Source organism: Giraffa tippelskirchi, chromosome 1 (genome assembly GCF_054371585.1).
Source record: "Giraffa tippelskirchi isolate mGirTip1 chromosome 1, T2T-mGirTip1v1.2.pri, whole genome shotgun sequence".
NCBI lineage: Eukaryota > Metazoa > Chordata > Mammalia > Artiodactyla > Giraffidae > Giraffa > Giraffa tippelskirchi.
Genome location: NC_137275.1, coordinates 212,708,883 through 212,725,384, shown reverse-complemented (window position 1 = coordinate 212,725,384; position 16,502 = coordinate 212,708,883). Strand labels below are relative to the sequence as shown.

The following is a 16,502-nucleotide window of genomic DNA, read 5'->3' as shown; positions in this document are numbered from 1 at the left end:
CTCTTTCTCCATGATAAGTCTGCCCAGTGGTGAATTGGAAGCATCATAATATTATCCTGCTGATAACAATAAGCTTTTAGATCAGGTTACTTCTCTGACTCTTATCAGGGTTAGGCCCACTGAAGAGCCTGCTGGTCTCTTGGCTCTCCATGTAGCCTGTCCACAGCTGGTCAGGCTGACATGAGCATCCATCCACTTGACAGTGAGTTTCCTCATTGCAAATTAGCAGATTTGGCAGCAAATTTGATGAATGTCTCTGTGAGCATTGTTAGAATGAGTCAGTGCTCTGGGTCCAGTCATGTCCATGGCTTTGACAGGAGGAATTTATGAACCCAGGAGGGGAGTGGCCAGACTGTGGACCCTGTGAATTGCCCAAGATAACAGTCCCCTTTGGGCCTTGTCAGGCATCCTCTCAGCCTCATCTCCTCAATACTATGAATTGTATTTCTCTTTGTATATGGCAGTTAATTCATTTTTTTTTTTTTTTTGTAGTACCCTGCCATTCCATCTAATATTGAGAAAACCAATATTGGATAAGAAAATCAATCTTGTCCCCCTGGGTAGGGCAGCAGAACCCAGTGAGGTGAATGCTACAGGAACCAGGCCAAAGGACTGAGAGAGACATGGGACCCTGACCTGACTTCCACTGGAGGTTGAGTAGTTTCAGGTATCCAACTGAGGTTGGTCAAGATAGCTCATATCACTGTCGCCATAGCGCTGTTGTGGTCAGAGAAACATTAAACTTGGAGTCAGCAGGTTTTAGTGCCATGATTTTGGCCTCATTATCTGGGTGACCTTGGGTAAGGCAACTTTTTGGGTCTTTGACCATGAAGTTAAGAATACATGTAATGCGTGATAATAATATGTACTGCACAGTATTGTTGTAAATTTAAATGCTATGATTGATGGAAAAGTATACTATAAGCTGAAAGAACTTTGTAATGTTATTTTTTTATTCATGAGCTGTAAGTGGAATTTCTTTGTGTGAGTGATATTTGAAATGCAAGCAAATTGAAATTTTTTATGTCCTGGGAAGCGGAGAGCCAATTTAGTTTGTTATGTAATGTATAGAAATCCATCTGTTACTGAAAAGACAGTCAGCAATGCCCTAGCTTGCTCACAACTTCATAATTGAATATTCAAGATATATTAAGAATTCCATCACTAGGTTTTTTCTGAATGATTGCTTTGCATCCAAAGTAGATTTCCATTTGTTTTATTTTATTATGTTTTATTTGTTTTTGGTTGTGCTGGGTCTCTGTTGCTGCACAGGCTTTTTTCTTTGGTTGTGGTGAGGGGGGCTACTCTCCAGTTGCAGTGTGTGGGCTTCTCATTGTGGTGGCTTCTTTCCTTGCAGAGTATGGGATCTAGGTCATGTGGGCTTCAGTATGTAGGCTCAATAGTTATGGCTCCCAGGCTCTAGAACACAGGCTCAATAGTTGGGGTACACAGGCTCAATAGTTGGGGTGCACAGGCTTAGTTACTTCGTGTCATGTGGGATCTTCCCTAATCAGGAATCAAGCTCGTGTCTTTTGCATTGGCAGGTGGATTTTTTACCACTGGGCCCCCAGGGAAACCTCTACTTTTTTTAAGATACAGTTTTATAAAGGTGATTCTTTTTCTGCCAAGATTCCAAAGTGCCACAGAAGCCTTCCAACCTAGAAGACCCTAGAATTCTTATGGGTAATTTTTTTCTGAGCTTACAGCCATATTACCTGATTCTGTTGTCTGGCCTGTGCCCTACTTAGAAGACTAACTTCACTTGTGACCTTTGCACAGCCAAACATGGTGCAGCAAGAGAAAGACCTCTGCAACTGTAGTTAGAAGATGCTCACTGTGTGACTTCTGGTATACCATTTCACCTCTCCAGGTCTCAGATTCCTCTAACAAAATGGGAAAAAGACTTACACTCTCTGCAGGATGTGGTTTCAATGGAACACTGAAGATGAAATTACTTTGTAAACTATTTACAGTTCTATTACTTAATTATCTCCCTATTTTGTTTGTTCCATAAAATGGTAGCACTCAACATTTTAAACTTATTTCTGAGACTGAGACATAGTGTAGGGGAGACTGGTATCCCAAATCAGACCATTTGATATTTGGATACCATTCTGCCAGGCTTTCAGGGCTTGGCCATGTGTATTGATAGAAGACCTCCTATTGGTTGAAGTAACTATTCCTACTCTGGAAGAGCTCTACTTCTGAAATTATTTCTATAAATAGAAATTTGCTTCACTCTTTTCCATTGTTCTTAATTCTTCCTCCTCAAGTGACAATAGGAAAAAAATCTATGCCCTCTTCTGCTATGATACAAGTTCAGCTTTTGAAGACAGTTGTTAGGTTCCCTCCTCCATATTTCTCTTTCCATACCTCAATTTCCTCTACTGTTCCTTGCCTGAGATGTTTTCCAAATTCTTCAACATCTTGGCCTAGCTTCTCCAGATATATGGCAGTTGGTCAACATACATCTTAAGATCCATCACCTGAATTGTAGTGATGGGTCTACACTAAATATTAACATGGCTAACATTTATGGAGGACTTTCTCTGTAGTAGACACACTGTTATAAGAACTTTGTGTAAATTAGCTAGTTCAGTCCTCACAACAACCCTGTGAAGAAGGTATTCTTATTATCCCCCCCTTGCTCCTTTTAGGGAAAAGAATAGAGAGGCATAAATGGTAATTTGCTTACCTGGGGAGTAAGTGGAGAATCTGGAATTTGACACTGGACTACACTGTATTATCTGGCCCTGTACGAAAAAGAACATTTGTCCCTATCTTTGGAATGATGAGAACAGGAGAATTCATTCTTCATTCACTCATCGGTCCTATTATTGACACAGTATGTCTTATTCTATTGCACAAGGCCAAGTGGCTTCTTTCTGGATCTTGTTTTTCCCACCCTTCATCTGAAGGAATTAGACAAAGTAGTTTCTAAAACATCTTTATAGCAGTAATATTTGATAATTTCATGGCCCAGGAATTTACAGTGATGGCAACTTAAAATGTCTGGCCTAGTTCCTGCATCAAAATATATCTAAATGATTTAGACTTTCCAAAGTTAGTTGAAGCAGTTCTATTATCTAAAAAAAAAAAAAAAAAAAAAAATCCTATTCTTATCTTGGATATTGTTTATATATGATGAGAGTATTTTGTAGAAAATTGGAGGGCTTCTCTGGTAGTCCAGTGGCTAAGGCTTCCAATGCAGGAGCCCTGGGTTTGATCCCTGGTCTGGCAAATAGATCCTACATGCCATAACTAAGAGTTCACTTGCTATAACTAAAGATTTCATATGCCACAACAAAGACTGAAGATCCTGCATGCCACAGCCAAGACCTAGCACAGATAAATAAATATTTTTTTTAAAAAAAAGGAAAATTGGTTCTGGTGAAACTGGTGAGATTTATTCAGATCTGATCTATAGTCCTCTCTATTCTTATTTAGCCCACAGGGCAATTACATGGTGATTTGTCTTTTTGAAGCCCAGATCTGATAGTTTAGTCTGCTGACTGAGCATGGTAGTTCAGTCATGACTTCCTGGTGTTATTGAATGGTGGCTGAACTTACTAGCATGCTATTCAGGTCCTTGATTCATGTTTGCACTCTTTCCTTCCATTGGGCATCTTTACCCACTATCAGCTGCTGCTTCTTTGGTTCACACTTTTCCCTCCACTTGGAATGCCCTTAACCTTTTTCTCTTGTTGAAATTCTACTTGTCTTTCATAGTCAGCACAGATAATACTTCTATTTGAAGCCTTCTGTTCTTTCTTCAGTTAGATAATTTCCCACATCTAAACTCCTGTAGCTTTTAAACTGTGGTTATCTCTCGCTGCATTTACTCCAATTTAATAATTATAGTAATTATTGGTAAATAGACAAAATGATCTTTGTTTTCGATGAATACAAAGCTAAATAAAAGTTCAAATATCATTTCTGAATACTAGGTTATTTTTTAATGAGATAACTGTAAGAAAATAGGTAACTGAAAATAAAGTCTGTTTCAAGGACAGACTGAGATGTTAAAGCTATCTTAGCCATGATCGAGTAGGACCCATCCTAGAATGTCTGCCTCAAGAAAAATGTTTGAGGTGAAATCTGACCCCACTGCTAAAATTGCTGGCCCTAAGTGTCTCATTTGTTGAAATGTATGAAAGGGTGTTTGCCCTGCTTGTGGTGCTCAGCCACTTTGAATACCATTCTCGTACGAGGGGAGTATCTTTATAAATGTTGCTTCCGCAAGGAAGAAGCCAGCGTTTTCAGGACATACGCATGTGACCACAAGCTCTGTTAGCCAGAGCTAATCACGTGAGAATTCATTTTATTTGGAGCAATCTGAGAATCAGCTGCTGTAAGAACTCCATCTTTTTTCTTTTTTAGTGCAAGTGATGATGTGGCCTCTGTTTTCGGGATCAGCAGTTGCTGACTATTTGTGTCTGGGTCCTCTGGTTGGTGGTGCAAGCCGTGGTGTCTATTCACAGCTGAGATACCTTGGCTGGAGTACGAATATGTTGCTCCTGGCAGGTAGACTCCAAACTGGATCCCAGGCTTTCTTAAGAGGTTCTGTGTACTATTTCAGTAAATCTCTTTTCTGCTTAAATTTGATGGAGGGTCTTATGGTTGCAACCAAGAACTCTGACTAATAAGGGGGACTTAATTATTACAACAGGATGTTGAATGTGATTCTTCCAGTTCCCTTGTAATTTTAGCAAAAATCCCAAAGGAGAAGAAAAACATAATAGGTACTTTCCTAAAGCAAGGTACCAGGTATCTCTGCCGTACCATCTGAGCAACTATAGATCTGGTTCTGTCTATGTTAGCTAAGTCCCTTTCTAAGCTATATAAAATGTGGAAGCTGAATGTCCAGGAGAGTGATGGATTTCTTTGGAGAGAGTTGTCTTTATCCCACGGATTTCAGTCTCAGTGAGAGAGCCTTTGAAGGAATCCTCTTAGGAAGTTTGATATCGTGTGTCTCCTCTAGGTTGAGGGGTAAAGAAACAGATACTTAACTCATTCTCTGTCTGTGACTCCAAGGGCCATGATTCAGTGATGCTTATATTTTCTCCATTGCCTCATTGGGGGCTACTACCAGACAAAAATGTATATACGTATATTCATAACTAAGTCATCTAGTTTGTAATCTGTATATACTGCTCACTCCCATCAGCTTTGTATAATCTTTTCATTGTCTTTTTTTTTAATTGTCTTTTTGAAGCCCTCCATTAAAAAAAATTCCCTGTAGGTGTTACTGTAGCTAATGATCTGGAGTGAATGGATCCCAGTTCTTGCTGTAAAGATTTTGATACCTGATAGAAGGACTAGTTGAACAGCTCTACCACCCTCTACCCTATTATCTCCCCCACCTCCCCAAAACACAGCTGTCATTTTTGGAAATTTGATCATATCAGGCAAGTATCCATTTGTATTTGCCCTGACTTCTGGATACCCCTAACTCAGTATCTAGCACATGGTAGGTGCTTCTTTCCTAGAAAACATCCACTGTGTTTGGTATCAGTTTTTATATCAGTAGCTGACAGCATTTTTAGCAGCCTAAAATGATGATTAATGCTTATGACTTTCTGGCGTCCAGTAATGTTATCCCCCACTTTCACTGAGGCTGGCAAGGACAGAGATATTGCATTTGTCTTACAAATATGCTGGGGCAAAGCCAGAATAAACATTGACTGAAGGTTCCATTTAAGGCCAACTCATTAGAATTTTAGCCAGTTTGCAAGAATAATCTCAATTAGCACAGCTCATTAGACTCTAATTGGACTTTAAGCCCTTCCTGTAACCTGGTAGCCTCAGTGGGGCTCCTGAGGATGTGGTTGGGGGTGGATGTCTATAGGATTGTGTACCTGTGTATGTGCCAAAGAGTTAATTTTCCCATGGCAGGGTGGAGTAATCCAAAGAAAACAAATGAGGAATCAGACTGGCTTGACAAAAACACTATATGATTATAAAAGGCAACAGGACCCAAGCTTTGCATTAAAAAAAAAAAAAAAAAGATTTCTTTTTCTTTCTTTCTTTCTTATCATAGCCAAAAGATGCTGCTGATGTTAGTCTGTGCTCAAGACTGGTTAAAGAAAATGTCTTTGGAGAACAGCCACTGCTCTCTCATTCCAGGCCAGCTTTAGGTAACCTTAGGATGACTTACTCAGTATTACGCCCAAGCTCTGTCCTGGCCCTAGTCCTAGCCAGTACCTATCAAGTGCCTGCAGCAGTGTCTGAGGCATCTCTTCACTTCGGAAGGTATTTATAAAGTGTCCAAACCATGTTCCGCTTAACTCTTTGTAGATGCCGGTGTTCCCCTTCCCCTTACCATCCTGGAAGTTATGAAATATTTTAAATATGTTGATTTTGGTTGTGAAATAGATCACCTCAAGACTCAGGACACCTACTATCTTTTCATGTGTTTGATTCCCAGGAGTTCACAGACTTGGAAGAGAACCCGGAGGTCCCACCCAGTGGAACTTCCAATTTGCATAGCATTCTCAGGTGCTCATTGCCTTCATTTCACTTCCAGTAACAGGAGCTCCTCCTGCCTTCCTGTCTTCCATCCACCCCAAGTCTTTTGATTTCTGGAGCCACACTGACTATGCTGAATAAAGCTCCCACACAATGACTACCTTGGCTCTCTTCCTCTTGAGGTGAAGAGCTCCTTTCTCCTTCAACCAGTCCTTCAGTGGTGCTGTTCTGAGATCCTTCACCATCCTGACTTACAACCCTCCTCCTCTTTGTTACTCTTTCTTAGTTGCAGTGAAAGGCTTAAAACAGAGAACATCCTTTTTCCTGAACTCCACCCCCAGCACAACATAGGATATATTTTTACCTTTCTCACCCTGCCCTTTATACTTCTGTTGATAGATAGTCAGCCTGTGGTGCCTTTAGCTTTATCTTTGTCAAACCTTTGGTGCATACCAAGCATCATAGCCTACAAATGTCCATATGGTCAAAACTATAGTTTTCCCAGTGGTCATGTTCGGATGTGAGAGTTGGATCATAAAGAAGGCTGAGTGCCAAAGAATCGATGCTTTTAAACTGTGGTGCTAGAGAAGATTCTGGAGAGAAGTCTTTCTGTAAAGATTTTGGACAGCAAGGAGATCAAACCAGTCAATCCTAAAGAATATTCATTGTTTAACCTGAATGAATGTTTAATATTCATTCGACAATATTCATTGTTCAACTCTGAATATTCATTGACGCTAAAGCTGAATCACCAATACTTTGGCCACCTGAGGGGAAGAGCTGACTCATTGGAAAAGACCCTGATTGTGGGAAAGATTGAGGGCAGGAGGAGAAGGAGGTGACAAAGGATGAGATGGTTGGATGGCATCACTGACTCAATGGATGTGAGTTTGAGCGAACTCTGGGAGATAGTGAAGGACAGGGAAGCCTGGCGTGCTGCAGTCCATGGGGTTGCAAAGAGTCAGACACGACTTAGTGACAGAACAGCAGCAATGAAACATCATATCAACCAACCTCTCATACCCCAGCCATTTCAATACGGCAACTCATATGTGTCTATCAGTGCTGCAGTGACCCTAAGAGCAGGACTACGTGCCAACCTCACTTAACTTTGTCTTGTTGTATGTTGATGGTCGTTCTTAGTAACCCTGTCAAGCATTGAGAAATAAGGACTGTTCAAAGCTGTTCCTTAAGGTGAGGTATAGTCCCCGCCATTCACCTGTTGTAACATACTGGCTTTTACTCAGAAAGCCCAATTTGTGATTTTTCTCACTCCCATTGAATTCCAGATTCTAACCTTGTTTTCTGTTCACAGGGCAGTCAGTGTCTTAGAAGTGAAGAGAGCTTTGGAGAGGGCGAAAAATAGAGGAGATATTCTTCAACTCTTTTTCTTCTTTTGCTTTCTTTTCAGGGATTGAATAGCTTCCCCTCAAGAATGCAGTCATAGTCTTTCAAACTTGAAATGACATTTATTTTTCTATTACTTATAATCTCATAGAGACTGGGAATGGGGAAGGCAGAAAGCAGTCAGCATGCCATAGAGGAGAGATCATGACATTAGGATCTAGGCTGCTTCCTGGACACTGACCTGTGCAGTTACATGGGGCCCTGTGCTCAAAAAGCCCTAGGTTTGGCTTAATGCTCTGTCATTGCCATCTTGAAATTCTTAATTATTGAACAATGGATCCTACATTTTCATTTTGCACAGGGCCCAATAAATTTTGCAGCTGATTCATCTTGATTAGGAGTGTTTCTCTCTCTCTCCCTCCTCGTCTCCAGTCTTGGCATATTGTCTCACCTTATGTCTACTGTAAAGAAAATAATAGTTTCTGTCTCTGGCAATCTATGAGTCTAAAACAGAAAAGACAGAAAAAGGGAGCAGTGATCTCTGTCAATAAAACTCATATATATGGAATCTATAAAGATGGTACCAACGATCATACATACAGGGCAGCAAAGGCAACTTGGATGTAAAGAACAGACTTTTGGACTCAGTGGGAGAAGAAGAGGGCGGGATGATTTGAGAGAATAGCATTGAAACATTACATTACCATATGTAAAATAGATGACCAGTGTGAATTCAAGGCATGAAGCAGGGTACCCAAAGCCAGTGCTCTGTGACAACCCAAAGGGATAGAGCGGGGAAGGGAGGAAGTTGTGGGGGTTCAGGATGGAGGGGACACATGTATACCTATGGCCGGCTCATATTGATGTACGGCAAAAACCATCACAATATTGTAAAGTAATTATCCTCCAATGAAAATAAGATAATTAATTTAAAAAAAGAATTACAGGTAGAACTGAAGCTTCATATAGGTCTTTTGAACTTAGTTGGTCCAGGTTTATCATTTTATATTGGAGGAAACTCAATTCTTATAGAAGAAAATTGTCTCCTCAAGTCTCATAATCCATTGCAGTGGGGAGGATGACTCTACTCCCCAGAGGAGCCCACCAGGAAGGTAGCTAATGTAGCCATCATGGCCACTGTAGGCAAGGATGTAGCCAATGAAGGATCAGGGTGAGTGAGATTAGACTGTTTCCTTCTTATTCCAGTGCCTGCCTTTGCTTCTTCTGCTCTCTGAAGGACACACATATACTCCAGATAGATTTATGCAGCTTTGTGCAAAGTTCCAGTGATAAATCCAAACCATTCAGAGCCTTAGGTAGAAAATCAGTCCCAGTGTTGTAGAGAAGTATGGCGATGCCTGCCCTGGCCAACCATACTTCCTCTGGAGATTCCCTGGAGTGGCTCGCCCTTTGCGTGCCGTAGAGGCACTTTGTCCTTCCTGATGCTGTTCTGTCTTCCTCCTTCCTGTAATCCCTCTGACTTTTAACATCTCTTTTTCCAAATGCCAATATCCCCTCCATGTCTTTCTTTCCCCATAGTTCCTCTTCCCTTATACATGTGAAGGCCACAATCCCCTCTGGTATCATGTAAATACTCATGACTTGCAGCATCTGCCTTGAGTGCAAGCTTCTCTCTAACCAGCCTTCTTTGCTGCTTGGATGACAAGCTGAGGCTAAGGTCAGAGGGAAGAAGGATATGGGGGTTTATGGAGGGGCTTCTCCATAGAGGTGTGAACAACTCCCATCTCACCTTTCCCCCTACCACATTCCCCCAGTGAAGTCCTTGCCTGTTAGACCAGTTTATGTTTCCAGCTATGATTTCAGGACCTAGTGCTGCAACCTCACTGCTTGCCTTTTAGTTACTATGGCCCATCCTGACCATATTCTACATTAATGTCAGTATAAAACATCCCTGCAACACTTCTCATGAAACCAGACCCAAGAATCATAGAAAGAGATGATGGATGGAGACCCAGTGGACGTTCTCTCTTTTAGGTGTGGATAAGTATAGAGTTCCCTCTCAGTGTGTCCTAAGCTTGGCCTTATTGTGTCTAAGGGGGATGATTCATCAATAATCTTCCTATTTTCACCATTGAAACAATTCTAACCCAAGCCAGTTTCCATTATATTGGAGGGAAATTCTCAGCCATGTTGAATGTGTTAATATTTAAAGCAGAGGTTGAAGGGGATGGAGAACATAAAGGCAGTCCATAGGGGAACACACATCCTGATTTATGGTCCATTGCAGAGGTTACGGACAAGGGGTTCTGATTACATCCCATGTTATTTCATCCACGTATATAAATATTATCCTGAGCCAAACTCAGTAGTAGTTGTTATGGGTACAGATAGGAATAAGGCAAAGTTATTTCCCTGGGTATGTGTCTGTGAGAGCATGCATCTGTATAATTGGGGGGGGGGTTGTGGGTTGAGTATTCACTGTAATGCCAGACTGAGTGAGCTGGGTTAGTCCAATTAACTCTGTTAAAATGCAGGAAGATCCTTAAAAGAAATGCCATTTGGGCTCTCTGAGAATCTAAATGATTGATCAGAAGAGATGGTGGAAAGTGTGTTTCAGTTAAGTAGGATAGAATCAACAGAGGTCTGAAAGGCAGAAAGTATTTTGAGGCATAGGAACTCATTGGTCTGGGGAGGATGATTTATTAGGTATTAAAGGAAGTGGAGAAAACATACTGGAGCCATACCAAGGAGGAAATTTACACTTTAGCTAATGGTGGAGATGTGGTCAGGGGAAGGGATCTTCCACTTCTTTCTCCTATCTCCAGCATCCTAAGTTAAAATTCATGTCCAAGATAAGACGGCTGAACACAGAGAAGATGAGATCCATGGTCCCCATGAGTCCTCCTTCAAAAGGCCTGACCAGCTCTGCCGCTTCCTAAGGATTTAACCCACAAATGCTTATTTCATATCACCCTTTCAGCAAAATTTCACCTGTGTGTCAGCTAGTCTATGTATCAATACTAGATTAAACCATAACTGAATTTCTGCTGTTTCAAAGTGCTCTGTTAGATGTTGGGAAGAGATATCAAACTGAATAAGACAAGTAGCCTTGTATGCCAAGTTTATACTGTGTTTTTACAGTCATTCTATGAGTTTTGTTTAGATGATAAACTGAGGCTTTAAAAGGTTAAGTAGCTTGCCCAGGATCATGTAGATAGTGAGTAGTGGAGCCTGAATTCAAACCTGGAAGCTCCTGGATCTCACTTTCCTAGTCTGTTAGCTGAGAAGACTATAAATACATCATAGAATAGCTGAAGATTAAATGAAATAGCATAAGTAAAGCCCTGGCGCAGTGCCTTTCACCTAGTTACTGTTGTTATTTTTATTGCCATCTACCTAAAGGAGATCAGTCCTGGGTGTTCATTGGAAGGACTGATGTTGAAGCTGAAACTCCAATACTTTGGCCACCTCATGCGAAGAGTTGACTCATTGGAAAAGACCCTAATGCTGGGAAGGATTGGGGGCAGGAGGAGAAGGGGACGACAGAGGATGAGATGGTTTGATGGCATCACTGACTTGATGGACATGGGTTTGGGTAAACTCCAAGAGCTGGTGAGGGACAGGGAGGCCTGGCATGCTGCGATTCATGGGGTCGCAAAGAGTCAGACACAACTGAGTGACTGAACTGAACTGACAGAGTTAGTGCATGGCAGAGCTGGGAAACTGGGGCACAGGGGTATCTAAGCTACTCCCAGGTTCATGCTCTTTTTGTAGCTCCATACTGTCGTGCTGCAAGATGATGCGGCATATTTAGGTTTAGCTTCTCAATATAAAAACTGAGGGTATAAATAGAGAACCAAGTGGCTTGAAGAGATGCTGGAAAAGTGATTAGCAAAGTAGATGACTAGTCTGAAGTATGTGCCAGTCTGCTATTCTTCAGCATTCACTAAACTCTCTCCTAGGATCAAGTCCAATTTCAGTGAAAACGTGCATCCAGCAACTGTTGGACTTGAGCTCCGATGGCCTGCCTTCAGATAAGAGCAACATGACTTTGTGCTCATGGCTTCCACAGCAGTCCCTACATCCAAAAAGGCTTTGGAACTAGGCAGATTTAGGCTTACATCTTAATTCCAACACTTGTGTGCTCTCTGATCATGGGTTAGTTACTTAATTTCCTTCAGTTTCAATTTCCTCCACTGTCAAACAGGAATACTAATACCTACTTACAGGGTTGTTGTAAGATTAGATGAAAATTAAAATTATATACTGCACTTGGTACTCTAACAGAAACTCTCAGTGAGCTTTTGCTTTAAGTAAGTTTACATCTTTTGTAAGAAAGTTGTTGATAAGTCTTGAATAACTTAAGGTTATTGGTAAGGTTGTTGATAAGTCCCTCTGGTATGTATACTTTTATAAGTACTTCTTTGGAAGAGAGAATCACTTCTCCTAGTCCAGCTGTTTCTGTGACTTTACTCAGAGGAATATACAAGAAGCCAGTAGGAAGCCCAGAAGAGATTTGCCACCCCAAATTTCATTCTAAACAAGCCCACTGCATGGAAACCTGAACTTAACAGAAAGATACATCAGAACGCAGTGACTCGCTTCTTAAAGGACTTGGAAAGAGTATTTGAAATCTGTCCAAAAGTAGTTTGGGAAGGCTTTAAATATAAAATAAAACATAAATTTTAAATTAGGATCTTGGGTAATTATTTAAAATTTATCTTCCATTTTATCATGTTGTTTTGTAGGAAAAGATATAAAAACAATTAAGTAAAAAATGTAAAAAGGATTAAATATTTTAAAAATTGTCTTTTCTTCAGCTTTCTAGGAGCACATAATTCAGTTTAATATGTATACTCATTTTCCTGTATTGTTTCCTTTGAGCTGTCCACTTTTCAGTTTGCCTCATTACACTTTATTCTTAACTCCATTATTCCTTATTCTATTCTCTCCTTTTGTATTTTTAGGTTATGTCTTTTGAAGGCAAAATACCTAGTTCATTTGGTCAGTTAGTCAAATTATTGTTTATTCAGTTATAGGAAAAAATTCAAAACCACAATACAAAAAACAAACAAAAAAACCTAACAAAAAACCCAAGCCACCCTCACCACCAACCGCAACCATCAACCTGCACATACAGACTTCCTCTTAGGCACTGAGCAGATCAGCTTCAAAGAGCTGTCTGTGCTGTTCGGCTTTTGTTGGCAGTGGTGGTAAAGCCACTAGTTTTTTGTTGATGAAATCAGCTAAGTCAGTTCCTCATTCATTTATTCCCCTCTAATTCTTAGAGTTGAGTATCCTTTCATGGTATGTCTTATTCTTAGAGTGGTTGAATTTTTCAAGCAATTAAGAACTGATTTTTAATCCTAACCTTGTCACTTAGGATCTAGTCACATAGTCTATGCCTCTGTTTCCTTATCTGTAAAATGGGGTACTACTATGAGCCTCAATTAGATAAGAAATATGAGAGCCCTTTCTAAAGGCAAAATGATATAAACATGCAGGTGATTATTATCCCTTGTTGAAATCCTATTGCAAAACTAGTTTTCCAAAGGTGCAATAGTTACTTTTAATAGTCCATGGACTCATTTGGGTCGAGAAATATAAATACCAACTACTATTTATTTAGAGATATCCTAATCCTTTCTTGAATAATAAATTATATATGAGGAACTTGAAAAAATTCTCACTTTACTGCATTTAAAAGCATGGTTTCTGTTGATTTCCTAAATAATTCTTAACTCCCAAGTTCTTATTCTTGAATCAGTTTAGGACTACTTTCTCTGTTCTTATAGGTTACAAATCTGAAATCCCAGACTTTAAAGACATGTGGCATCAGATTACCATATCTGTTGTTTATATGAATTTTTCAAGAATGTAAACCCAGTCTGACTTAATCCATCCCAAATTCAGCAAACCATTGATGAGCATTGTAGTGGATGCTAGATATCAGGAAAGGGACTGGAGAATAAAAAGTTAAACATAGATTATAGAGGATGATGTGTACCTGTGCAAGGGAGCTTGCTTGAAATTTTTTTCTACTAACATGCTGCTGCTGCTGCTGCTAAGTCGCTTCAGTCGTGTCCGACTCTGTGCGACCCAATAGACGGCAGCCCACCAGGCTCCTCCATCCATGGGATTCTCCAAGCAAGAATACTGGAGTGGGTAGCCATTTCCTCCTCCAGTGCATGAAAGTGAAAAGTGAAAGTGAAGTCGCTCAGTCGTGCCCAACTCTTTGTGACCCCATGGACTGCAGCCTACCAGGCTCCTCTGTCCATGGGGTTTCACAGGCAAGAGTACTGGAGTGGGGTGCCATTGCCTTCTCCAACTAACATCATGAGAAAACAGTATTTTAATATTTGTGCTATAAGACTTCATGTTTTATAAGGTGCCATGCTTTACTTTATTGTATTTTCAGAGTAATCATATGACATATATATATATATATATATACATACACACATACATAGGTAGATAGATAGATAGATAGCTTCCCTGGTGGCTCAGACAGTAAAGAAACTGAGACCCAAGTTTTATTCCTGGGTCAGGAAGATCCCTTGAAGAAAGGAATGGCAATCTACTCCAGTATTCTTGCCTGAAAAATCCCATGGACTGAGGACCCTGGTGGGCTATAGTCCATGGGGTCGCAAGGAGTTAGACAGGACTGAGCGACTAATACTTTCACTTTCATATATATGGCTATACTTAACTCTTACTTTATCTTCACAGTAATCATAGAGATAAATATTCACTAATTCTCTATTATAGGTGAGAACCTTGAGTTTAGCAAGGTTCAAGTTTTGCTAAAGTGTGAATCCCCAGTTAGTTAATGACAGAGCCAAGATTTACACACAATAGCCTGCATCTAATTTCTGTTTTTTTCTTTCTTACACCACACTGCATTCATCTTAAGAAAGACAATACATTCATCAAATAAATTATGGTCTCATTTGAGTGCTTTTATTTGGCATAAATAACATCTCTTTCTCCTTGCCAAGTTCACTAGTACTCATCTGTCTATTCTCATGATATACTAGACATACTAGAGCTTTGAACTTCTTGAAAGAAAGTAACTGTCTAAATTCAAGGTATTATTTTTTGCTATTACTATTAGCCAAGACAAATGAAAAGTGATGAATAGAGCATTTCTTGTCTTACCAGAACCATTTAATTAAGGAAGTTGGTTATTTTCATTCCCTGTAGCTATGTAATGATTAATGCAACACAGCACAGTACATTCAAAATGTAAGACATATCTCACTGAGACCAATCAATAAGTGTAGTTCTCTAAAGAGAAAAGAATAGAGGCCAGACTAGACCCAATGCTGACATCTGATTTCTGTAGTGAAACACCATGATAAATTTTGCAAATTATAGAGAAGCTCTTTACTTCTAGTCTTGGGATCATAAAATTATCTAGTGGAACCAGTTTTGAGTCATTTTTTTGTGTGTGAAAAAAAATCAATTTTGCCTACCAGATCAAACAGAAGATATTGAAGGGCAGATAAATAGCTTATTAATACTTCATCATGCAACACCCTTTATAGTTATACAACAAAGGTGATGAATAGTTCTCAGTATAATATAGACAAAGAATTATAATAAAAGCAGTTAAATAACTTTGCCTCAGCTACTAACATTTTGGCAGCTGGTGGGTGCTGTGGGTATATATTGATATATTCAGTTAACTGTCTTCATTCTTTAGAGAAACTGGGATGCTACTTAGTAGCTGTGTGATCTTAGACAGTTTACCTAAATTATCAGAGATTCAGTCTCTTTTTCTGTAAAATTGAGGAAATAATATCCACATTGTGAGTTTCTATGTATGAAGCATTATGTTTGATTATAGGGTCCAACTTGAGTGAGCGGATAATAAATTGTAGTTAAAGATGCTGATGTTGATGATGGTACTTTGGCACCATGCTTCCACCACCTTTTTGAATAGGCCAAGAAAGCATTTGTTAATCACTAGTCTTTGAATTCCACTTGCAGGGGTTGGGTCTCAGCCAAAGAATTTGGTTGTGACCCACAGCAGCACATCCAATCCTTTCATTCTGTCCCAAGCCTCCAGCACAGCCTCTGCTGAACAAGAGGCAATGAGGACCATAAAGAAAAGGTACTATTGCACTGTCTGTTTCCTTTGGATATTTGAAGGCCAGTCACTTGGTCCTTGGGATCACAGTATCTCAGGCCTCTTGTTCTTCTGGGATCCTGATGGAGTCTCTGTTGAAACTGTCCCCATCTTGGTGATCATGACTGGGGTCAACTGAGTGTCAGGGTTGTAATTAGACTCACTTCTGTGCCGCTGACTTCTGATCCTCACCCCTGGGCTCAGAACTCCTGAGCTCCAGACAGCATGACTGGAAGAATAATTGATGATTGTGGGTCCCTGTGGAGCTTAGTAATCTTGCATCAGAGTTAACAAGACTCTACTGTGTCTCCTGCACTGGAGACCATGGATCTCTCCAGGAAGTATGTGCGTCTCACTCTTTGCCTGTCTCACCTACTGCCTCTTAAGTTGCAGCTTCTTGAATTTTCAGTGAATTGAATTTTCTGACTTTGGTCTTTAGCACTGTACTCAATACTGATGATGATGAAGATGATAATGACAATGAGAGTGATGGAAGAAGAGAGAGAAAATGACAGAATTAGAAGGGGACAAAGTAAGTGAAAGTCACTCAGTCATGTCCGACTCTTTGCAACCCCACAGTCTATAGAGCCCATGG

At 40.1% G+C, this 16,502-nt stretch overlaps 1 protein-coding gene across 7 annotated transcripts in view; it reads left to right on the top strand.

Annotated features, from left to right (window-relative positions):
- Positions 1-16,502, top strand: part of LOC145520116 (uncharacterized) — a 525,123-nt gene that overhangs the window by 306,064 nt on the left and 202,557 nt on the right. For 2 of the 7 annotated variants that reach the window (XM_081525845.1, XM_081525837.1), the window contains one exon: positions 493-667. The exons of the other annotated variants lie outside the window; for them this stretch is intronic. In XM_081525845.1, coding sequence (XP_081381971.1) covers positions 493-537 — 45 coding nt within the window. In that variant the 3' untranslated portion in view covers positions 538-667. The remainder of the gene's footprint in view (positions 1-492; positions 668-16,502) is intronic. 7 annotated transcript variants of the gene reach the window in all.